This window comes from Gaeumannomyces tritici (assembly GCF_000145635.1).
Source record: "Gaeumannomyces tritici R3-111a-1 unplaced genomic scaffold supercont2.12, whole genome shotgun sequence".
NCBI lineage: Eukaryota > Fungi > Ascomycota > Sordariomycetes > Magnaporthales > Magnaporthaceae > Gaeumannomyces > Gaeumannomyces tritici.
This window is the reverse complement of record NW_008804556.1, coordinates 11,940-34,358: the sequence shown is the minus strand read 5'-3', so window position 1 is coordinate 34,358 and position 22,419 is coordinate 11,940. Positions and strand designations below refer to the sequence as shown.

Sequence of the window (22,419 nt, the reverse complement as noted above, 5' to 3'; positions counted from 1 at the left end):
CCCCTTTATATACAGGTGAGCTCGGGGCTTGTTGGTCCCCGAAACTCGCCGATCTTAGTGGGCCCTTGAGCCTGTGCGTGCGCCGTGCTGGGATTCCAACACAAACATGTAAAAGTTGCATCAACAGCTAGAAAACCTAGTAGTAGTAGTAGTAGTAGTAGCAAGATAGCTCTCCACGGCGACAGTGGCGTGCAAATCCAAAGCAGCAAGACGTTCGAGGTCCAGTCTGCTTGCATGATTTCTAATTCCCTTTCCTTTTTGCCAACTCCTTTCCTTTTTTCCAGTTCTCTTTTTATTTCTAAAATGGCCACGTTTAAACCCCGTCCGGACTGCTATGGCTGTCGCATTGATTCGCAGCTGCGCAATAAGTGTCACACGAGGACTACCCCCGGGACCGATGTAGGTCGAGGGAGGATCGCCGTTGGCCAAGAAGGAATTGATGCCTGAATGTGCCAAGGCCCAACAGATGTTACGGCGTGGCGTGCCCTGACGTGCACTGCAGCCAGTCCTGATTGTTCTCGCTTTTTAGCAGAGATGGGAGGGTCTCTCTTTGTCTAACCGCCGTGACAAGTGTACATTTTCTTAATGTCATACCGGACCCGAAAAATCCGGGTGTAGGTTCCTCGCACGGTTTTGGGCCTATTCCATGGGGAGGGGGTAAGAAAACTGCACTAGAATGATTGGCACTGAGGTCGCGTCAAAAGTGGAACCAAAGCCAATTTTTGCGCCCTTAGCCGAGTTGTGGGCTCGAAATATTGGTGGCAAAGTAACCTGGGCGTGGAAGGGCGTGCAAATACAAGAGGGCTGGCGAAGTTACACTGCACCCCCTCAAACTCCTGGGGTGTGCGATAACGTGGCTGAACAGCCACTTTTTGCTTTGTTGCATGTTGTAACCATCTGGGTCAAGACCCATAGGCTAAGACCCACCGACCAGAACCCACACGGTGGATCACTGTGAAGACGCGCGCCGTACCATAACACCGCCTTTTATAAACAACTCACCGCCTTTTATAAACAACTCACCGCCTTTTATAGTTAACTACTTTACCGCCTTTCACATTTAACTCACCGCCTTTCATAATTAACTTACCGCTTTTTATAATTAACTCATGTCACGATTGTCACGATCACGGAGAATAGGCTTCGCAGCTGGGTTCTATTGATGCTATGGACAAAGACTCTTCTATGGGGAGAGAAGAGGAGGAGAGGCGCGAAGCGCCGAACCGCGACGCGAAAGAAAAGGCGGCGTCTCACCGCATGAGCCATTTCGCGGCGCGTGCTCACGTGCATGCCTGCGGCATGCGGTGAGCTGCCTTGAGCCGTCACACTGTAGGGGCGATAATTGAGGGGAGCAGAAAGATGATATATCGGAGAGACCGGCTCGCGGGTGTAACACCCCAGAGATGTCGGGCATCTCAGCCCATGCCCAGCCTGGCGGGGCGAGCTGACGCCCAGCCTGGCGGCACGAGCACGAGCCGGTGCCAGCCTGGCGGAATGAACGCGATCCGCTCCCCAGCCATGTTGAAACCCCGGGAGAGTTCCACAGCGCGGTATCCAGGACGCGGGCCGTCCCTTGGCCGTGTCCAAGCATCCGGGAAGGTCCACGGCGTGGTGGCCAAAGGCCACTACGGCATCATGTATATCTAGGGCCCGCAAGACTCCCTGTAAAGGGGTCTGGAGGGCAAGCAACCGTTTTTGTTTTTGTTTTCCTATTCAATGCTGCCAGGCACCTTCTGCTGTACACAACGTTGACCCGCACGTTTCCTCGAGACCGCTGAGTGACCTGAACCTCTGAGATCTCCCAGCGAGAACCCCTTCCTCTGCACAGCACGTTACAGCGGGGCCCGTATGCGCGAGGGCCGGATATCTCTCGCGCGGGGTCACGTGCAATGGGGCCGCCTATCTAATCGATCGCTGTGATCGAGAACTTCTGCTAGATACAAGAGGCCCTACAGGCCGTGACACTCGTTATACCTAGCGAGTAGGCTAGGGCTTAGTTCCTTGCTTTCCACCCAAAAGTCGTCCTTACTTTGAGTGCCGATGACGTGGAGCTTGTACATAAGCTTACCGGTCTTTCTTGCCTTCCGAACTTTCCGGGTTTTCTTAGCACCCACAGTTTTTTTTGCAATTCGGGTATTTACCACCTCTACCCCCAAATCAAAACCTTGGTAGGCCTTCTTAAACTCTTCCAGAAGACCACGGCTAATGTGTTTTCGGGGTTCCCAGGAGACGGAATTGTCCTCCCACTTGACAATATAGTCACCTCCTTTCTTCCCAAGTAAACACTTTACTTTATACTTTCCCGGACGGAAAGTATTGGTTGGCACTTTGTTGTTTGGCAACTCGTCGCCGGTAGCGTTTGGCTCAAAAGTGGGGTTGTTTGACCCCATGTCGCTTTGGCTGGGAGCAGGTCCAAGATTTGCGTTTCGGGTACCAGTTGGTAGAAAGATTGATACACCTGGAGACTCTTCTGGTAACTGGTTTTCAGATAACGTCTCAGGAGCTGCAGTGCTCGAGTCAGTCAGAACAAAATTCAGTTGGCAGGTAACCCTGCCATCGATTGTTGTCATGTTAAAAACCCCTTCGCTCATATGCCATTGATAGAAGGCTGCGGAAGCTTGTTGTGCTTTGGTCGCATGTGGCTGGCCTAGAGCGGTTTTACAAGGCTTGCGCGGTTTTGTTTTCGCAACCTTTCCTCCTGTTGACCGAGGTTTTGGCGGCTGGTGGAGGAACCTAGGTGCAGGTGTGCTTGCTGGTTTGCGACTTCGAAGGCGAGATCGGTAGTCTTGCTTGCCGAGCTGCTGACAGACATCATTTGGATGAGTCGGCAAAGTATACAGTTGCGCAAGTTCGGCGGAAGAGGACGGCGGATCAACAGCGGGAAATGCTTGGCATAAGGACTGGCGGTCTTCTCGTTGCGGCTCCTCGCTTATCAGAGATTTGCCATGAGAATCAGGTTGGTCGCTACATCCAGTGGCAGCAATCGTTTCTTTTTCATGATCTGATTAATATGTAGTAAGAGATAGTACCCAGCTTTCTGAAATAAAGGTCTCTGTAACTTGTCGTGGATTTTGAACTTAATACATACCTGTTACAGGACTTGTGTGACCTTTGTATATGTCTACTAGCGGCATTGCGGATAATTTTTCCGCACAATCTGCTAGTGTATTGGCTGCGCCACGTTAAACTTTGATGTAAAATTTACCTCTTCTATGATGAGAGATCCAATACATACCAGCACCCACGACTTTGTCCGACCTGCCACAGGCCGACATTTGCTGCTCGCTGCTGTTGGGGCCAGGCACATCTTTTTGCGAAACGCTAGGCCGTTTGTGCTTTCCGGTCATGCCATCAGAAAGGCTCGCCTCGATTCTGGCGGGTTCGCCGCCAGGTCTTTTTGGCAAGCTCAAATCAACCAGAGATCGGGCCGTAGCTACCGGTGGCTCCCATTGCTGGGTTGAGCGCCTAGAAGACGCGCCCAGAAGCTCGTGGCGGTGCGTACCAGATGCCGGTTGCTTTATTCCCATTGTTATTATGGGTTTAGCAGGGAGAGAGTAGCCAGCTAAGGACATGGGATTGTTGGTAAACGATTGGGCGTGTATGGCTGGGTAAATCTTTTTGGAATAGGGGCTAAGATTGGGTCATTGGGTGGATCTCCGGGCACAGGGTTGCCGCGGCCATCTCGGCCGGGTCGCCCAATTCCTTCCTAATCATGGCGGTGCCAACACCGACCGCAGACCGACCGCAGCTATTAGGAAAGCCGACGCTGACCACAGCCAACAGGATCCCGAAGATCTGGTGCCCCTCGAGCCGAGGCTTATCGATGCAAATAATTGCCTTGCAGTCTACGGTTGGGAATACGAGAACCACACCGTGGCTCTCGAAATCATTGATGTGTCTTCGGAAAGGTGTTTACGCGACCCGCTGTCACAATCAAGGTCATGACGTGGAGTCTCGTCTGGTTTTCCCTGCGAATTGGGACCTACTGCACGTTAGAGCCGGTCGCCAGCACCCAATCCGGGCAGAGCCCTGGTGTCTCGCTTGGGGTTGCCATGCTGGATGCCTGATCCAGGTTCGATGGTGCGATTTGTGATAAAAGTTAAAACCAGCCCACCATGCAGTGAAGAATTATTGTCGTTTGGTTTGGCGCAACTCCAAAACCCGCCCCCCAGTCCTAATATGTGCTGCGGTGCCGCCGCGTCTCCCCCACTTCTGCAGCCACCCACGTTGTTACGACCAACACAGCCTACGAAGCTGAGTTTTCGGCCTCGGAAGGGTTAAGCGGCCGAGACGGGAGTGGAATGGGAGGTCGCGAGCGATAGGACAAACTGCGGAAGCGAGTTGGTTAGCAAATGAAAAGGCGACCGCGATGGAACTACCGTCACGACCTGGGGTTGGATTGACCAGGTGCGCCAATGACCAAAAGATCCATCAATGCACGCGCTGTGTGCATTTTCCAACCTCCCAATCTTATCAAGGCTAGCAACCACTCCAGGCTCTAGCACGTGACAAAAACAGTATGGCGCCGAGCCCACTTTTCCTCCAAGGTGGTCAATTGGGTCCGCTAACAGATTACGCGTTGTCGCCTCCATATTTTAACCCCTTTGAAGATCGGGGCCGACGACGCTGACGCGGGCCTTGATTCGACTTTGAGCGCTCCTGTCCGTCGTGCTCGCGGCCGATCATTTTGCAAAATCTCTTGGGTTGGCTGGGAAGCTGGCAGCCGCAACCTTCGAACAAACGCCGGCTTCCTACCGCTACTATTAGGGCGCTGGGAGGACACATCAATTTGCAATCCGGTGCGCTTGCGCGAAATCCATGTGCTATTTTCGAAGCCGCAATTCACCGAGGAATCTGTACACATTTGCTTCTCTAAATCCCATAAAACGCGAGTTTGCAAGCGCTGCAGACTGGGTGGGCCTGGACACTAAATGGAAAGGTAGTGGTTTTTTGATGGGGGGTGGGGGTATAGGGTGGAGCGGCTGGCGCTGTGACGTAGTTGAGCCTTATTCCCGGCACCATATTACGGGGTGGGGCTGAGTAGCACTGCCGCGCAGGCGGCCTGGCAAGTGCCAAATGAAGTGTTACAGGCGATTATGGTAGGTGGAGCCGAAACGCCGAGAGTGGCTCCCCAAGTGAAGCCAGCGGCAGAGTAGCAGGCCATGACAACAGCCGCGCAGCCGGCCTGGCAGACGCCGTACGCGGCTGGGCCTGCAAACGCCGGGCTGGTGAAAGCCATGGTGACTAGCATGATCGAAGCTGAAGTGAAACGACGCATCTCAATGGCCGTCAACGACAATTTATCTAGTTGACGGATGAGTTGTGGATGATTTATCGGTAATACAGTTGTCGCCCTCCCTCTGGTGCTTGGGCGGTTAGTTATTGTGCTGCTCAAGGTAGTAATAAGCATAGCAGTGTAGACATACAGGTGGTGGTGGATAGAGCCGTTTTAGAGAATCACTAGCTCTTGGGTGTGAGGGCAGGCGCGGCTTCGGGCCTGTGCTTAAATGGTTGTGTGACAGAGAGAGAATTCGTTCAGGCCCTAAAAGTGGGATAGCTGATATTTATGCACATTCTAGGCACCACAAGTTGCTGGTGCCATGCCACTATGTTTTCTAGATTAGAATGTGGAGCTGGTTCGTGTAGCTTCAAGCACGGGGCCTGTGAAGTTGGACCTTGCACTTGCCAGGTATCTGGAGGTACCTCTTTCAAAGGAAAGCTGCGATGCTTGACTGCGGGTAGGTTCGGCCGGTGCAAAGCGCCACACCCATCTGAATCGGCACTTTGACCCCGTCTCGATCAGGTCGCGGGAAGGATCTATTTGCGCTTAACCTTTGGCGCAACTATAAAGCCGAGGCGATGGTGCATAGGTGTAAGACGTGTGCTGCCATTGATATTCATATGATGCCCTGCATATTCCTGCACAGCCAATCAAAAACCCTCGGACCGAATTTTATTGCTCATAATGACCTAATCTACAGAGCACCCAATAAGCCATGCGGGAGTAGTCCCTCTGGTTCGAAGCCAAGATCATGTCCGAGATGGTCGCTAAGCTGGACGTCTCCGCGCGGCCATTCAGGTACTCGACCGAGTGGTCACTCAACGGGGTGCGTACAGCGGGCTCGGTCGGCAGACACGGTGGTTCGAGCGAGAACAAATACTGGCAGAACGGCATCTCGGCCCGCACTGTCTGCGACGGCGCCATGCCCATCCTCTGCGAAAAGCGCCTCGGCGTTATCGGTGGCGGCAACTTGGTCGCCAAGGAGGCCATGTTCCTAATACTGTACGGCAGCCGCGGTGCTGTTTAACGGAGTCAGCATCGAGGTTAAGGGCGGCGCCGGCGGCCTCATAGCCCACTTCGTCGTCCGGGACATCGTCAGCAGGCAAATTACCGGCAGGTGACCAAATTTACTCCTACGAAGCTTGCAACATGGTTTAGTTTACCCTTACATCTGGGGACCAAGGCGCCGTAATGGCATTTCGCGCTGCACCGCACTTTCGACAACCCCCGACTGCAGCCGTTGGGCGAGGTCGCCTTTTTGGCAAGACAGGATCTTATTCTAGAAAATGTGGCGGCTGGACGAGGGTACTAATCCCACGGTGCGTGGCATGCTCGGTTATATAGGGGAGCCGCTTCTCTTGAGCCAGTCCGACGCTGAATCCCACCTTTGCCTCCGGCGATGGACCCCCCAGAAACACCCTCAGGCTGGGGGAACGGGGTTGAAGTTGAGCAGCTTTGCCCAGGCAACATGACACTGGACGCTCAGGACACGGCCGATGGGTCTCGCCCTGCCCGACTTCCTAAACCCGAGGGCGCCGATCATGAGGTCGTCCATGGCTTGGCGAGCAAGCCGAGCATCGGCAGGGGTTTTAACCCGCCCCGTCAGTTTGCGGGGGTGGTCCAGATACGCGAAGCAGTCCCCGAGGAACCAAGTGATTGAGCCAGCCTGCGGGTCACTCCTTTGCGGAGCAAAACCTCGGCGTGCCCGACAGCCACGGACCACCTGGCCTGCGCAAAGGCTCACGGGGGAACTAATAACCGGAGGACAATCTCCAGGGAACACCGAGATACCTGGCCTGCAATGCAGTTTTGGGAGGGCGGATTGCTTGGCGGGCGTGCGTCGACACCTCTCGAAGGAAACCGAGGTGCCCGATTTGACCCACAGCCCCCGACAATCCAGACGCTTGCCGGCCACATCCCGGAAGGGCACCCAAAACCCTCACGGGGGACCAAGATATTCACCAAAAAAAAAAAACCAAAAGTCCTTTGGCGATGCGGTCATATCGAAATCAACATATATGGTAGCCCAGGAGATTATACCCTCTTGCACGGACTTGAGGACCTCTCAGCCGGATCCGGCCTGCAAAAGTTCAGAGTCCACACTCTGAGCATGCGGCACCGGCCACAAAAGGAGGCAAGGCGCCCCGATCAGAGCCGGGCGACGTCAAGTCGCACGATACTGGCTCCGTAACCCAGTCCTCCCGCTCGCATCTCTTGATGCAGCCGGACAGGGAGACGGACGCGCACCGGTCAAACCCACCTATGATATCATGCAATTTTACGATTTGCAAGCCCAGCGCCGTCCCCTCGGTGCGCGTCCCACCCCAAGCAATCATCTCGTATGCCTTCAGTCACTATCGACCCGTCAAGACCAGACATCCGCAGTGCATTCAACCACGGCGGCCGCCTCGTTGGACGCCTCCCGGTGATGACCGAATGGGGCAGAGGAAGGGGAGAGTCTTTGCCAGAACCCTCGTCAAACATCCATCCATGAGTGATAGCCTTGGGCGCGGTTCAGTGGGTTTTAATGGCCAGCCCTAGGCTGTTCACCTTGATGCGATGGAGCGACAAAGAAGGGTGGTGGGGACGAACCCAATGCATCCCATTGTATATCGCGTGCAATCTTAAAGCGAGGTGTTGCTGCTTCTGCTACTCCAATGGGAAATCAGATAAACGGCATCGGCAAAAAGCAAAAAGTGCAGCACAAAAAAACTGCCCGCTGTTTCAAAACAGGAGGGAGTAGGGGTGTTAACCTTCATCGCCCCCTTGCAGTTTGGTGCCCTAGTGCTTGCAAACGACTTGCACTAGTGTTTAGCGTGGGTGCCGTGCGCGAAAGAAGAAAGCTCGCAGCCACACCGCAAGCGCCAACGTAGAAAGAGCTGGCCGCAGTCAAAACGAATCCCTCACATTACGGCACTAGCCTCTGGCGAAGCACACTGTACCATGATGATTATGATGATATTCATGATCATGATGATAGGGGAACATAGGGCATAGTATCAGAACATAAGAAAAAGGACAGGCGAAACGCTCAGCTCTGATTCGGGCGCTGATATCAGCGCGATTCCAGCTGTGGCTCACCCGGATCAAGCCACTGCCTGCCCGACTTGACGGCATTTGGCATGCCCTTTTCCGGCAATTCTGCCCGAAGGCAACCGGTCCCCGCCCGGCTGAGAGTCACGCATGCCGTCTGCAGTTCGGCTGAGAGTCGGACTCCGCTGAGAGTTTTTTTTTTTTACCGTGGAAGAGGGGCACAACAAAAAAAGGTGGTGTGGTGTTTTCCCGTTTTCGCTCCGTAAACGGACCCTAATCGCTGGGTGGACGATTCGAGGGCGGATCAGGCGTGCTGGACGGCCATCACGAGGCAAGTCGATTGGTTGGCCAGCAATCGACGTCGACCGGGGGGACTCCTGCACCACCAAGCTGCAGGTGTCACATGCTTGCGAGGCAGCATGCATCAAAGTTGATCGATTCCGGCACCCGCACTCGCCACACACTTTGTCCTAGCCGTTTGGGCTTGGAAGCAGGCCGCAGGGTTGGAATGCTCCGGTTGGGTGGGATAGATCATGATGGAAAGCAGCTGGCATGGAGACCCAGTTTGTATGTTGTTGTCGAGAGCGCGTGTTCGTCTGGCCTCGTGATCGAATACACTTATCGCCACATCTAGCCCTTGTTGTTGGCGACCCCGCACACCACACACCGGTTCTAGAGTCCACTTTGCCGGTTCCTTCTCGCGATGGTTCGTGATGTGTTGTGTGCTCCAATAAATGAAGGCACAAGAGCCGAGGACGGAGTGGCAGCGTATGTGCAATCACGAGCGACCTCGTCTTCGCTCGCTTTCTCCTCAGTATCTCCCGTAACATCACCTATCCATTACATCTGTCCTGGAGGAATTGTCCATTCGAGGCCATTGCCTGCACGTTGCACATGCGTACGTCGCCCGTAAATGCCAAATACAATTATTTAATCTGCCTCGATGCGGACCATAATGTTCGAGGTATCCCAGGTACGTGACGCACATAAAATCCATTGGTATTTTGGAAGTACATAATCCATCGTCGATATCCTAGCAGGCAGGCCATCCGAGGAACCCGCAGCCAGACCATTTGCCTGCATTGAAAGGCGTCATTTATACACCAATGAAACTCTTCGCCCATAGCTGCCCGAGCAAAGTGGTGGGTGGCGTTTGGATGAGACCTTTTGCAGTCCCCGCAGTCTCTTATGTGGGTGTCCGCGGTTTGCCTGCCTCATCCGTGGGATGCATAGGTGGAGGGCCTCCCGCATTCGCCTCCATGTGCGATAGCACGAGCCTTGTCGTCGGCTGTTTGCCCAGCGTTGCCTTCCATCCTTGGAACTTGACAGCTTCCTACAACTCCATCGGGGATTATCGAAAAACACTCTGCCTGCAACTGTTTGCCACTTAGTTTTCGTCTGATCTAGCAGTGTATTCCTCAATTTGTTCTTCAAGCACGTTGGACTCATGTCGTCCTCGCGAGGATTTTGGCGTGCCTCTCCGCAAGGCTGGAGAGGTGGCGGACACTTCTCGGGCAGTCATGGCAGACGGCCTACCCACAACCAAGAGAGCCTACCGTGCAGACACTTCCAGCGCGGTGCGTGCTCCTACGGTGCGAGGTGCCGCTTTTCCCACGACCGAACTCGAGACAGCGGCACAACTCGGGACATCCACGCCAGCGACGAGCCGGAGACGCTGGAACAGGCCGAAGCGAGGACTGCCTACTTTGACTGGAAGCGGCTGTTACGATTGCCACCTAGCCTATGTGGCAATAGCCTGTCGTCCCTGGCCCGGTTCTGGGAGGACGCCCGCGGCATACTCGACGGGGATGGCCGAGACTGGCACCAAATGCTCGTTAGGGATCTCGTGGACGAGACGTCTTCCAGCCGCCAATACATCAATGCGACAATTGCCCTCGATGCACTAACCGAGGACAGAACAAGGATGTGTATCGCCGATGATTTCATTAGAGTCATGGCCCACGAGTCGCTCCTCGACTGTCTCTCGGTAGGCACATATGTCGGTGAGCTGTATCACATCGTCGGCGGCGTCAATGGAGCCGAGGCTTTGGACTTTGTCGCCAAGTTTTGGAAAGCAATGCTCTCATATTACAAGAGGATGTACGCCCCGGAGGATATCGAGCCATCTCTGCAGAGGACGTCAGCTCTGGTTGGCGAGCTCCTTCGCCGGCGACAACTTGCGGCTCTCCAGGGTGGCCTTACCGAGGTTTTGGTCGCCATGGACGGCGTTGCGGATCTTCTCAACTCTCCAGAAACGGCGAGTCTCTATGCTGCGTGTACAGATCGCATCGCCACTCTGCGTCGCATGGTCCAGTTGTCCGCTACGCGTTTAACCGCCGCCGCCGACCCCTCCAATGGCCGATCCGGCCCCGCTGACCCGACGGCTGCTCGACCGACCTTCGCCTTCCCGATCGAGCTCGAGCTGCCTACCGGGAGGCACGACAACGACCATCTCGACATCGGTCGAATCAAAATCTATCCGACCGTCGATGAGATTTTGTCTACCCGGGACGACTTCCTGCCATCGACCGACTTTCGGCAGCCTCATTTCTACGACGACCCCGTCCAGCGCTACCTCGACACGCACTTCAGGCTCTTCCGGCATGATACATTTCGTCCGTTTGTCGACTTCCTACATCAAGCTCTGCTGTTGTTTACGGATGGCGCCACCCCTCTCCATGTCCTTGATGGCAATATCAGGGCGTATGTCTATCACAATGCAACGATCTCGCACCTCTTGGTGGAGGACAAACGAGGCTTCGAATCCCATGTATCCTTTTCTTCGCCGCATCACCTGCGACAGAAATCTGCCAGCGAGCGGCAGGCCTGGTGGGAGCAATCGAAGCGACTAGAGCAGGGCACCATGGCGTGTTTCATCTGCGCTGTCGGCGGTCGGCCGACGCCCTTGCTTCTTATCGTTACTGAAAAATCCACGAACCCATCGGAGGAGAACAACCTCGTTTCGGAAGCCCACAGAGGGACCATCTCGACCAAGCTGGCAACGCCAGAACGCAAGGATCTGGAGCTTCTGACTCGCATTTACCACCACAGGATTAACGGGATTTTGATCGATCTCCCTGACTTGATCCCGGCGACATTCAAGCCGATTCTGGAGAACCTCCAGGACATGATGCTGAATATGCTCCCTTTCCGAACGTGGATCCTTCCGGACCTGGCCAGCACGCGGAGCCCTTCTGCCGCAATCCCTCCGCCCAGATACGCGCGTGGAGCCGGCTTCGCATTCCGCCTGGACTCGATCGTGCAGGACAGGGCCCGCAGCCTGACACTCGGAACTACTGCCTCGAAGAGCGATGCGGCTCTTTTGGACCGTTTTGTGGCTGAGGCTGGCCTCGATCGTGGCCAGGCCGCCGCATTCGTCGCTGCTCTCACGACCGAGTATGCCTTGCTTCAAGGACCTCCTGGCACTGGCAAATCGTATCTAGGCGTAAAGCTACTCCAGGTTCTTTTGGCCTGCAAGCATTCGGCAAGCCTCGGCTCCATCATAGTGATGTAAGGGCTTTTATGCGATGTTATCGGCGACCAGGTCTACAGATTGGTTAACTTTGCCCATATTAGATGCTACACAAACCACGCTCTGGATCAATTTCTACAGCATCTCCGGGCTGTCGGCATCAGTCGCATAATCCGCATTGGCGGACGAAGCCAGTCGGAGGACCTCAATGATTGCAACCTTGCCGAGGTGAGCCGTAGGACCCTCAAATTCAGGAGTGAGAGTCGCATTCTCGGCATGGCGTATTCGGAGCTGGATGAACAGCGCAGATGCCTCGGGCACCGTCTCGCGGGTCTCCATGCCCTTCGCAAGGAGCCGCCCTCGACAATTCTAAAGCGATTTCTGGAGCGTAACCGCGCCCAGACCCATGCCCAATTCTTCCCAGACGAGCAAGAAGGCTTTGTCACCGTCGGAGATCCAGTCTCAATCTGGTTGGGCAGAAGCTGGTGTCCCTTTTCAGTTGCGACGACTGCAGCTGCAACCGAGGAGGTGCTTGAAGACCTGGGGCGTCGTGCGACCCGTGATGTCAAGTCCCTCTCTCGATCGGAGCGTCGACTGCTCTACCAGTCTTGGTTAGATGAAATCCGCATGGAGCAGACCGACTCGCTATATGAGGAGATCCGTCACACTGAGGCGCAGCGGTCGCGCATCGATGCGGTTCACAACGAAACCAACCGACGAGTCTTGCTGAATGCCAATGTCATCGGCATCACCACTACAGGACTTGCCAAAGACGTCGCTACCCTCCGCCATTTGAGGGCCAAGGTCGTCATTTGCGAAGAGGCAGCCGAGGTGCTCGAGCCTCATCTCATCTCGGCACTCATGCCCGGCGTCGAACATGTCATACAAATAGGCGACCACCAGCAGCTGCGGCCCCAGATCACCTGCAGAGCTCTCAGCATGGAGGAGCCCAGCGGTGAGCTTTATCAACTGGACCGAAGCCAGTTCGAGCGCCTCGCCGTGGGACAGCCGGGACTGCCGCCCCTCCCTGTCGCCCAGCTCAATGTCCAGAGGCGAATGCGGCCCGAAATCTCTCAGCTCATCAGGCAGACAATGTACCCACGCCTGGAGGACCACGATATGGTAAAGCATTTGCCTAACGTGGTCGGGATGCGGAACAACGTATTCTGGCTTACCCATGACCATTCCGAAGACGTGGCCGACGACGACAAACGCCTCAAGTCCCACGGCAATGAGTGGGAGGTTCGCATGGTGCTGGCCCTGGTCCGACATCTCGTCCTACAGGGAGCATACAAAACCACCGACATTGCAGTCCTTACGCCCTACGCAAGACAGCTGCAGCAGCTGCGCGCCGCTCTAGCCCACGACTTTGCGGTTTTCCTTGGTGAGAAGGATGAGGACATCCTCGCCCGAAACGACATCGACGGCGCCGAGGACGCCAGCCAAACGCTGCTCGAGACGAAGAAGCTTGTTAATGCGATCCGTCTCGCCACCGTTGATAATTTCCAGGGTGAAGAAGCCAAGGTCGTCATCGTCTCGCTGGTTCGCAGCAACAGCCGCCGCAAGGTCGGCTTCCTCAAAACGTCGAACCGCATTAACGTGCTGCTCAGCCGCGCCCAGCACGGCATGTATCTCATCGGCAACTCGGATACATACTCCAACGTCGATATGTGGGTTGAGGTCCGACGCCAGCTCGAGGCCAGCAACTCCATCGGCACGGCATTCGAGCTCTGCTGCCCGCGACACGTCGACACGCCAATCCGCTGCAGTGAGCCTGACGACTTTGCTCGCTTCAGTCCCGACGGCGGCTGCGACCTCCCTTGCGACCGCCGCCTGGACGACTGCGGTCACCAGTGCTCGGCCAGGTGCCACTCGGAGACGATGCACAATGCCTTTGCATGCATCCAGCGCTGTCCGCGCATCAGAGCGACCTGCACCCACAGCTGTCCCAGGCTGTGCGGCGAGGCCTGCGGACCGTGCCAGGTTCCGGTTAGTGACGTGCCTTTCCCATGTGGGCATCGAGTCGAAAAATTACGATGCTACCAGACGCTGGACGTGGGCAAGATTTCTTGCAAGGTCCGTGTTTACAGGAAAGTCCCTGGCTGTGGCCACGTCGTCGAGGTCGCATGCGCCGTTGACGTGACCACGGAGAGGTTCGAATGCCCTACGCCGTGCGAGAAGGTCCTGCATTGCGGACACAAATGTCCCGGATCTTGCGGAAAATGCGTGTATTGGGACAGCGATGATGTCTACCACCAGCAATGCAGTCGAAAGTGTGGTCGCCCATACGACACTTGCGGTCATGTCTGCCAGAGCAAATGCCATTCTGGCCAACCATGCACGCCCTGCGCTCGCCAATGCGAAGTGAGTGTTACTGCTGCGACATCCGTGTGCGACCAGAGCGCGTGCAAATGCTAATATAAGACATACGCGTCAGGTCCGCTGTGCTCATTCACGCTGCTCGCTCCCCTGTCAGCAGGCGTGCCACCCGTGCATCGAGAAATGCACCTGGTCCTGCGAGCACCAGGGTGACTGTCCGATGCCCTGCGCCGCGCCCTGCACACGCCTCCCGTGCAACGAGAGATGCCGCAAGATTCTCAAGTGTGGACACCAGTGCCCGAGTATATGTGGCGAAACGTGCCCTGAGGGCTACTGCCAGGCCTGCGGCCAGCATACTGCCGCCCGTGTTGACCTCTTTGAGCTGAAGGACTACCGAGACATCGACCTTGACGAAACCCCCATCGTCGTCCTCGGCTGCGACCACTTCTTCACCGCCGAATCCTTGGACGGATCGGTGAGGATGAACGAAGTATACGCGGCCGACCCTCTGACTGGACACTACAGCAGCCTCCGGAAATCACAGGCCAACCTGTCGGTGCCTAGCTGCCCAAACTGCAAGCAGCCAATTAGACAATTTGCAACTAAGAGATACGGTCGTGCCATCAACCAAGCCGTTATGGACGAGATTTCGAGCAAGTTCCACGTCAACGGTCTCAGAAAACTGGCTGAACTGGAGAGTCGTATCCAGGACATCGCGGACACCCTCAGGAACAGTCGTTCGGGCCTACATCTCCCGATGAGGCGGTTCCAAAGTGACGAAACCTTATACTCCGAAGCCGAAACGTTGAAGAGGGACATTGGTCAGTTCTGTCGAAAGATCGGCGCCGAACAGCAGCCTACCAAGAAGCTCCTCGATGCCGTCCGTCTCGCCAGAAGACACGGAAACGAAGGCCTTGACGGCGTGATGGCAGCACTCAGCTTAGACGATCCATCCCTACCGGCCCCTGCGCTGGACAAGCAAATCATCCTAGGAGGAACCCTCGCGCGTCTGAAGCTCGAGGATATTGTCCTCGCCGACAGCTTCTTCGCGGAATCGAGGCGTGTAGATGCTCTCTCGGTACTTGATTCAGCCCCACGTCTGGAGCAGAAGGCACCTCTGTTTCTACGCGAGTGCAAGGTATTCATTGAGGAATGCCGTCAAGAGAATCTCCCCAGAATGGAAATTCAGGCCATTGCCGCTTATGCGCGCGTCGCGAAATGCCTCGAAAGTTTCCGCCGTCGCCGTCCTGCCGAATCGCCGTCCTCGTCAGCCTCGTCCCAGGCCTACGTCGATATCGCGCGAGACCTGCTGGAGACGGCATCTGGCCTATGCAAGGTGGCGTTTGAGGGCGCTAAGGAGCTCCAGACCGAGATCGAGCAGATCTCGCGGCTGTATGAGCGGGAACGGTACGAGCCAGTCACGGCAGACGAGATCGCGGCAATTAAATCCGCCATGGTCAGCGGCGCAGCCGGCATCGCAACGCATTCTGGACACTGGTACAGGTGTCGCAATGGACGCACGGTATGTTTTGGCTGTGCGCACTCCTCAGTCTTCCATATATTTTATGCTTACAGATTTGCAACAGTTTGCAATCGGCGAGTGCGGGATGCCCATGGAGCGCGCCCGTTGTCCCGAATGCCAGGCCCCAGTTGGGGGACAGAACCATATGCTGGCAGAGGGGGTGAGCCGGGATATAGATATGGAGCAGTAGGGCCAGGTAACTCAACCGTTGATTACATTTCACCTACTCGCGCAGATTAAAAGCATCCGCTCTGAAACGGCCCTCCGGGGTTCAGCGCGGGCGGGCAATCTGTCGGATTTTATGGACGTTTTTCCCCATGAAAATTAGCGGGAAATCAATGTACTCCCGTTTTCTCGCATGAATCGCTCAACTGCATGGCGCCGGGGTTGGCTCCACTGCCAACGCGATAAGCTCTTGGAGCGTCCATCCGCGGGTGAACCAGCGCGCTTTGCAGAAGCTGCTTGCCTCGGAGTGGGGCTTTTCCTCGGCGTCTACGTCGCTCAGGAATGCGTAACACAGGCCCTCCCTTTTCCCCTCCAACAATATTGCCTCCAGGATACATACACAATGCGTTCAGCCGGTCCACTGCCTTTTTCTACACCACAACACATCACAGTCATAGACCGCCGGCCATGGTGATGACGGTGATCAGGATAAGGGCGAAAAGAAGCAGGACTTTTGTGGACGCCATGATGAACTCGGCCTCGCCGTACCACTTGACGGCAACCACGTTGGCAATGATGCACGAGAACATGGCAACGGCGATCCACGCGGCGGGATTCGTGCTGGAGTCCCAGTACCGGATGACGGTGGCGATAGCAGAGTACTCGGTGCAAACGAGCATGAGGCCGGCGAAGAAGTATGTCCAGCCCATGGCAAAGCCGAGGGCTGGGTCGACGAAGCGGCTCGCGAGCTCGAAGATGGAGCCGCAGATCGGCAGGTAGGCGCACATCTCGGCGACGCACAGGTTGGCCCCGTGGAGGCGGCCGCAGGCGCCGCGGCAGTGGAGACGATAATCGATAAACGCGGAAGCAGTAACAAATGGCTCGTCACCAAGGCGGCAGTGGCGGGACTGCTGGTCAACCGCGCTGTCAATGGATCGCGGAGGAGCCGAGATTATTAAGCCTCGGGTGAATGAAACCATAACCGCATTGGCCGAGAGGCTTTCAGGATTTCTGTTAGACGCCTAGGAGAGTCGACGTTGACCACAGCCATCAGGATCCAAAGATCCGGTATCCCTCGGGCTGAGGCTTACGCTGCAGATAAATTGCCTTGCGGTCTAGGGTTGGGAATACGAGAACCACACCGTAGCTTTTTTGAGATCGTTGCTTTCGCCTGCACCCACGTCTGCAGTTGAAACTTGTAAATCTTTCCGCATTTCACGTATTATTCAGCTCTCCATGCCAACCTGAGAGACCAACCCTTAAACGCAATCATTTCTTTCTGGTAACAATGCATATACTGCATAACCGCGCAGGCCGAGTCACGCGTACGTACGCACTACTAGAGAAGAGCGCGTTTGACGACGTCCAATATCTCGGCATGGTCAAAAGACATCATGCCCCACCGCAGAATGGCGTGCCTGACGACGACGTCGTCTATTTGATACTGTCAACTGAGGTCACGCCCTGGAAGAAACGGTTTGCGTTGGCAATGCAGCTGTCCAAAACACGGCCGGAGGAGGACCCACGAACCAGGGAACCAAAGCCAGAGCGAGAACTTCGAGTAACCGAAGCCCTTCACGCCCAAAGTACCCATCTCACGGAGGCGCTATATCGACGCCGCATCCTTTCCGAAACCGCCGGCGATCCAGCGCACTACACCGACAAACCAGGATCTCTCCTCACTTAGTGGATGTATTGGTCAAACTGGGTTGGTCGCGACGTTTGGATGGAGGAGGGCGGCAAGCGGTTTACGGCTCATTCAGCCGCACCGGTCGCTTCTGTTACTGGCTTGATCGAATTCGGCGCCTCGGCCGACGCCGACCAGCTGGAGTTAGCGGTCAAGTTCTAGTCTGTTGGCCTTCCAACGAGGGGTGGAGAGTCCGTCTCGTGGGGTTGGCCTAGGAGTTGCCGTCGTTTTCGGTTCTCGATCCATAATGCCCGCCCTCAACTGCTCGGGCCGGTCGGGTTTTATATGTATGGCAGGCATAGCAACTGCGAGAGCCGGGGAATGGATAGAATGGACGGTGCCGCATAAGGTGACCGCCCAGGTCGGCGGATGCTTTTGGGTGTCCCTATGTTATCTTCCGGTGGTTGTCGACACCTCGGTGAATCAATGCGGTACCTAGTACTTGGAAGTCGGTAGTTAATCATAGCCGTGGTCTTTCATGCAATGGCATGGGGCAGATTTCGTTAGTCCGCCCCTGGGCAATGCCTGGCTGGAAAAGGTTACGTTTGTCCGATGCTCTCTTCCAGGCCCCACCTTCCCCCCGAAAAAATTTCCTGTCGGACCCACTGTTAGTGACCGCTAAGGAAACCCGGCCATTTTGGTGTTGGGGCTACCAAATATGAGCCGGCTGCACAACAGGGTCTAACAGGCCATCTGGCTCTGTTCGACCCGCGTTCTCCGACTCCTTTCAACAACGACGTCGGCAACGCAACTGGGCCAAAAGAGCAGAGAATGGCTGGCAAAGGTATGGCAGTGCCTATTGCCAGTCGAGGGGAAGGCCTGCACCCTATCGCCCAGGGCGCGCGCCTCGCGCGCGCCAAAATCTCGACAATTAAATGCTCCAACATCCGCGCATCACCAGACCGCCCTTGAACTTCCTTTCGCTTTCGCCTCGCGGGTACACGATACGCGACGAAGCGATGAACGCACAAGAAGACTGCAGGCCGGCAAGCAGTTAGAGCAGATTGGACGAATAGCCGGCCCGGCCGCCGCCGTCCCCCGCCACACACGCGACTTTTCATCAGTCGCAGCCTCACACGACTCCTCCTCGGTCGACCGCACCCGACGATACGCATGGCGCAAGATTGGCCTGCCCAGCACGCATTGCCTGCCCAGCACGCATTGCCTGCCCAGCACGCATTGCCTGCCCAGCACGCATTGCCTGCCCAGCACGCATTGCCTGCCCAGCACGCATTGCCTGCTAAGCACGCACGCGCAAGATTTGCCTGACCGCACGCGCCTCTGTTTTTGTCACACCGGGGCTATACTGAAGTATAGGTGGCATCGCACGCGCAAGGTCTTGTCGCGGCTCTGTTTGCCAGCGTGACCGTAAAGGCCCGACCTGCACCACGTTGGCAAACCGCGCAGCTTATTGTCCACGCGACAAAACGCACAAGGAGCACACCGGGTTGGAACTAGGCCCTCCAGCCCTCGACTTTTCTTTCTTTGGCCGGGTTCAAATGGGGGGACATTGCGACCCCCCGCCCGGCCCTCACTTTAGATGCTGGCCCATATAAGCATCGTTGTAAAACGTTGGCGCCGGACCTTCGTGGCTCTTCGTGAATCAAGGTTTCCATTCCTCGTGGCACTGGCACTCCAGCAGCCTGGGGTTCCAGTGGCTTCGGAAGCACAATGATCACCAACATTTGACCCTTGCTCGGTACCAGGGCGTTTTCGACCCAAAGGCACTCCAGGCCGTGATCGAAGGTGATGCTTAGCCCCCTGGCTTTGGCTTGTGCAACAACAATGGTATTAAACTTGACACTTCGTTAGGCACGGTTGGCAAACGGGTAAACCTGTCGACTTACGTAGTCCCTGTTGTATAACAAGGCAACTGGTTGCAGTAGTGGTAAATGCGACATCGGCAACCGCCATAGGCCTCCCCTTTCTTCCACCGGTGTCATGTCTCGGGCGGAAAAGCGGACCCTACCAGCGCTTTCCCGCATATCCGGCAAACTTTCGATTTTGAAAGGGGGATCCATGACGGACCTGTTGAACTTGGCTGTTGTCGGAGTCGGGATCGGACACCTGCTGAAGTCGGGCGGCAAGCGGGGCAACGGGCTGTGACACAGCGGCACGACGTGGTTAAGCCGCCGCCCCGCCGGGCGCCGCCTTATCGCGTCTTATCGCTTTTGATCGAACGGATTGGCTCATTCCAGAATGATGTCACCCCACCAAACCAAGCAGCATCGCCCCTCACCCCCGCTTAGCGATGGCCGTCCGAGCTGGGGGAAGTGTCGGAAAATCATTCCTCCATCCCCGACTTCCCCTGAACTCCTCGTCCGGCGCCTCCCTTTTTGCATTCCCACGACCGGTGGGGTGTTGCTTGGCGATCCCGGAACTCGATTGAGCTGTTCGCGCTGCTCGAGCCGTTCCGGCTCGGGGGCCCGGGCACCGTCGTGTTTTGACCGTGGGTGCAGGCGTCCGATGAACTGGTCGTAGTCCGGCATTTCGGCGGAGAGCATCAAGTCTCGTGACCCCTTTGGCCAGGTCGGCTTGGCCCCGTTGGTCTAGCTGTCTCCGCCCGCCCGTGTCGATATCCCTCGAGGTCCGTCGATCCCGAACATGGAAGGCGGCTCGGCGGAGCCACGCGTAGATCGTTTCGCTGTTGGACCAGGCGAGGGCCTAGGAGAGGTGCGTCGATGCAAGCGGTCTCCTTCTTCTTGATGTGGTGGCGCAGAACTCCCTTACCATGTCGGCCCGCTCGCCGGCTCACCGTCTGTCCGCAGCCTGTTGAGGCTGCCCGATGTGCACTGGTGGTAGGTATAGGATTAATTAACGATCAACGAAGAGGGAAAGCTATCAATACAGACGCCCCAGCCCAGTTGTAATCGCTCATATAAGTGTGGTTGTGCGCATAATGGCCGGTCCGGCTGGAAACCCGCTGACGACGCGTGTTATAACGCATCTCCGTGGCCGCGATCCCCACCGCCTCTGGAGGCCGCTTGTATACTCACGGAGCCCAGCCCTCTTAACACTATTATCATGCCCACTCAAAATATAATTTCGTCTTCCTAAAATTGTGCCTGCCGTTAAATAGGAGCTCGTGATACATTTTCATTAATTTATAAGCAAGCGCTTTAAACCCGAAGAAGTCCGCATCATACCTATATTTCTTACCTCATTTTAAAAACCCATATCTTTTTTTTGAGACTCCTCCAGCGTCTGCATAAAGCTCAGATCATCTTTGCCGTTTTTGGGAGGCGGCGGCGGCGGCGGAGGCGGAGGCGGGGGAGACGGCGGCGGCGGAGGCAGGGGAGACGGCGGCGGCGGAGGCGGCGGACCAGACGCTTGAGCCATGCTTGCAGATAATACAAAGGGCCCAAGGTTGCTGGATTGGATGATAGTTAGTAAAGGTGAATAGATAGGTCTCTTTTATTCTTTGGTACCGATGCAGAACTAGCTAGACCATTTATACATTTTCGGCCAAAGCAAGCAACACTCCTTTTAAAGTGTTTACCTGTCTGCCCGTCCTTAACGCCAGCCAGTATCTGAAGTACCATCTAACTTTGGCTCAGCTGCGCGCCAAGTGCAGGCAGGTAGGCTATTACTTGGAAGGTTTTCGTCGAGGTCGGCTGTCCTTTTCACGCCAGTGAGGTCTCGTTAGCGGCGTAGCAAGTCTGCCCGTCGGAAACGCAACCATTTTCTCCGCTTGTGCATAGTGGTTGCCCCCGCCGGCTTGCAGGTACGGGCTTAGCCTCACCCATTTCCTTTCCCATCGTTGGTCCGTTGTGGAGGTGTGTGCACAAACAAAACTGGTGATGGCTGCATTAGTGGTTTCCTGCAATGCAACGCTTTCAATAAGTTTCTCCAAGAAATGGATAAGCCCGGCCTAAGTGGGAGGGCGTCGGTCGAAAAGCGGCCACGTCATCTCGCGGAATGATCAAGACATTCACGCCCTAACACCCGTCCGCTAATTCCTCTGCCTAGTAAAACACTTATGGATTCCATCCACCCGAAAGATTTCCGCCGTGCATGTGGACAGGGCGAAGGGGCTACTGGAGAAAACCTGGCCGTCCACATCCGCACCTTATACACCCACCATCAACACCATAAGCCCAGCCTAAAGGGAGGCCCCCTCCTTGCGTGAGGCGGAAAATTTGGTTCTCTCCAAGCAACCAAGATACAGTGCGAGTTGATCAGGGGTCACTCCTAATGTATACATTGGTACAGTTAAAACACTGTGTACAGTCCGCCGGAAAAGCTCGTCATCATCTCAGGCAGGACGGCTGCCTACCGGGCCAACTTGAACACAAAAACACGGTTCGATATGGCCCTCAAACTAAAAACCACATTACAGTAATTTCCACTAACTGCTTCCACATGACGGCAAAACTGGTTTCCTCCTGCTTACCATCAACCCTCACTGGCATGACTGCGACCTTTTTGAACCCTTTTTTCACGTACTGGGGTTCCCCCATTCGGCTGGCTTCGACCAAACAATATCCCCCTCCGGCCTCCTTTACAAACTCCTCAAGGAGCATCGCTGCAGCGCCGCGGCAACGAAAGGGACGATCTGTTACGAGCAGGTGCATGGTGAACCATTCTTGAATGCCGGCGTCCTTGATCCTGTCCCGGATCCACGCGCTGGCTTTTTCGAAGACGTCCGTTCGGGAGCCGACGAGCTTGAATTTTTCGGCGAGGTCCTCCGGGGGACATTCTGGCCCAAAGAAGGATTAGCAAATTAGTGAATCTGTATATGAAACGGGAGTCCGGAGAGAGGAGAGATATGGCGGAGCGAATCCCTCACCATCTCGCTGCTCGGCAGCAAAGTGGCTCTCCTGGGTCCAGACGGCGAACGCAATTACTTTCCCGTCTTCCACGATAACGTGACACTTGGAGAGCAACTTCTTGAGCCTGAACTCCCAGATCGACTCCATAACCCCCGGGTATATGGAGTG

General features: G+C 55.7%; 10 protein-coding genes across 10 annotated transcripts; 3 read left to right on the top strand and 7 right to left on the bottom strand.

Moving 5' to 3' along the window:
* Nucleotides 1-1,378: 1,378 nt before the first annotated feature.
* GGTG_13338 (hypothetical protein) lies at nucleotides 1,379-1,867 on the top strand. Its single transcript, XM_009231244.1, has one exon. It carries the CDS (start codon nucleotides 1,423-1,425, stop codon nucleotides 1,645-1,647), a length of 225 nt encoding a protein of 74 aa, XP_009229508.1. The 5' UTR covers nucleotides 1,379-1,422; the 3' UTR covers nucleotides 1,648-1,867.
* A 1,448-nt stretch (nucleotides 1,868-3,315) lies between these two features.
* Nucleotides 3,316-4,054, bottom strand: GGTG_13337 (hypothetical protein; the record flags this gene model as incomplete). Its single annotated transcript, XM_009231243.1, has 2 exons — nucleotides 3,316-3,898; nucleotides 3,987-4,054. The coding sequence occupies 2 exons, from the start codon at nucleotides 4,052-4,054 to the stop codon at nucleotides 3,631-3,633; spliced, it is 336 nt and encodes a 111-aa protein (XP_009229507.1). The 3' UTR covers nucleotides 3,316-3,630.
* Nucleotides 4,055-4,734: 680 nt separating this feature from the next.
* GGTG_13336 (hypothetical protein) lies at nucleotides 4,735-5,503 on the bottom strand. The gene is made up of 2 exons (XM_009231242.1): nucleotides 5,427-5,503; nucleotides 4,735-5,360 (listed from the first exon to the last, which is right to left on the bottom strand). Exon 2 carries the CDS (start codon nucleotides 5,276-5,278, stop codon nucleotides 5,024-5,026), a length of 255 nt encoding a protein of 84 aa, XP_009229506.1. The 5' UTR covers nucleotides 5,279-5,360; nucleotides 5,427-5,503; the 3' UTR covers nucleotides 4,735-5,023.
* A 529-nt stretch (nucleotides 5,504-6,032) lies between these two features.
* GGTG_13335 (hypothetical protein) lies at nucleotides 6,033-6,308 on the top strand (the record flags this gene model as incomplete). The annotated part of the gene is made up of 1 exon (XM_009231241.1): nucleotides 6,033-6,308. The coding sequence occupies one exon, from the start codon at nucleotides 6,033-6,035 to the stop codon at nucleotides 6,306-6,308; it is 276 nt and encodes a 91-aa protein (XP_009229505.1).
* Nucleotides 6,309-6,701: 393 nt separating this feature from the next.
* On the bottom strand, nucleotides 6,702-7,617 carry GGTG_13334 (hypothetical protein; the record flags this gene model as incomplete). The annotated part of the gene is made up of 2 exons (XM_009231240.1): nucleotides 6,702-7,077; nucleotides 7,385-7,617. 2 exons carry the CDS (start codon nucleotides 7,615-7,617, stop codon nucleotides 6,702-6,704), a joined length of 609 nt encoding a protein of 202 aa, XP_009229504.1.
* Nucleotides 7,618-9,465: 1,848 nt separating this feature from the next.
* GGTG_13333 (hypothetical protein) lies at nucleotides 9,466-16,042 on the top strand. Its single transcript, XM_009231239.1, has 4 exons — nucleotides 9,466-11,824; nucleotides 11,891-14,150; nucleotides 14,224-15,627; nucleotides 15,692-16,042. The coding sequence occupies exons 1-4, from the start codon at nucleotides 9,762-9,764 to the stop codon at nucleotides 15,815-15,817; spliced, it is 5,853 nt and encodes a 1,950-aa protein (XP_009229503.1). The 5' UTR covers nucleotides 9,466-9,761; the 3' UTR covers nucleotides 15,818-16,042.
* Nucleotides 15,963-17,172, bottom strand: GGTG_13332 (hypothetical protein; the record flags this gene model as incomplete). The annotated part of the gene is made up of 4 exons (XM_009231238.1): nucleotides 15,963-16,223; nucleotides 16,305-16,803; nucleotides 16,884-16,907; nucleotides 17,126-17,172. 4 exons carry the CDS (start codon nucleotides 17,170-17,172, stop codon nucleotides 15,963-15,965), a joined length of 831 nt encoding a protein of 276 aa, XP_009229502.1.
* Nucleotides 17,173-18,933: 1,761 nt separating this feature from the next.
* Nucleotides 18,934-20,212, bottom strand: GGTG_13331 (hypothetical protein; the record flags this gene model as incomplete). The annotated part of the gene is made up of 4 exons (XM_009231237.1): nucleotides 18,934-19,275; nucleotides 19,327-19,579; nucleotides 19,719-20,143; nucleotides 20,210-20,212. The coding sequence occupies 4 exons, from the start codon at nucleotides 20,210-20,212 to the stop codon at nucleotides 18,934-18,936; spliced, it is 1,023 nt and encodes a 340-aa protein (XP_009229501.1).
* A 432-nt stretch (nucleotides 20,213-20,644) lies between these two features.
* On the bottom strand, nucleotides 20,645-20,818 carry GGTG_13330 (hypothetical protein; the record flags this gene model as incomplete). Its single annotated transcript, XM_009231236.1, has 1 exon — nucleotides 20,645-20,818. The coding sequence occupies one exon, from the start codon at nucleotides 20,816-20,818 to the stop codon at nucleotides 20,645-20,647; it is 174 nt and encodes a 57-aa protein (XP_009229500.1).
* Nucleotides 20,819-21,795: 977 nt separating this feature from the next.
* On the bottom strand, nucleotides 21,796-22,398 carry GGTG_13329 (hypothetical protein; the record flags this gene model as incomplete). The annotated part of the gene is made up of 3 exons (XM_009231235.1): nucleotides 21,796-21,800; nucleotides 21,873-22,178; nucleotides 22,269-22,398. 3 exons carry the CDS (start codon nucleotides 22,396-22,398, stop codon nucleotides 21,796-21,798), a joined length of 441 nt encoding a protein of 146 aa, XP_009229499.1.
* Nucleotides 22,399-22,419: the final 21 nt, after the last annotated feature.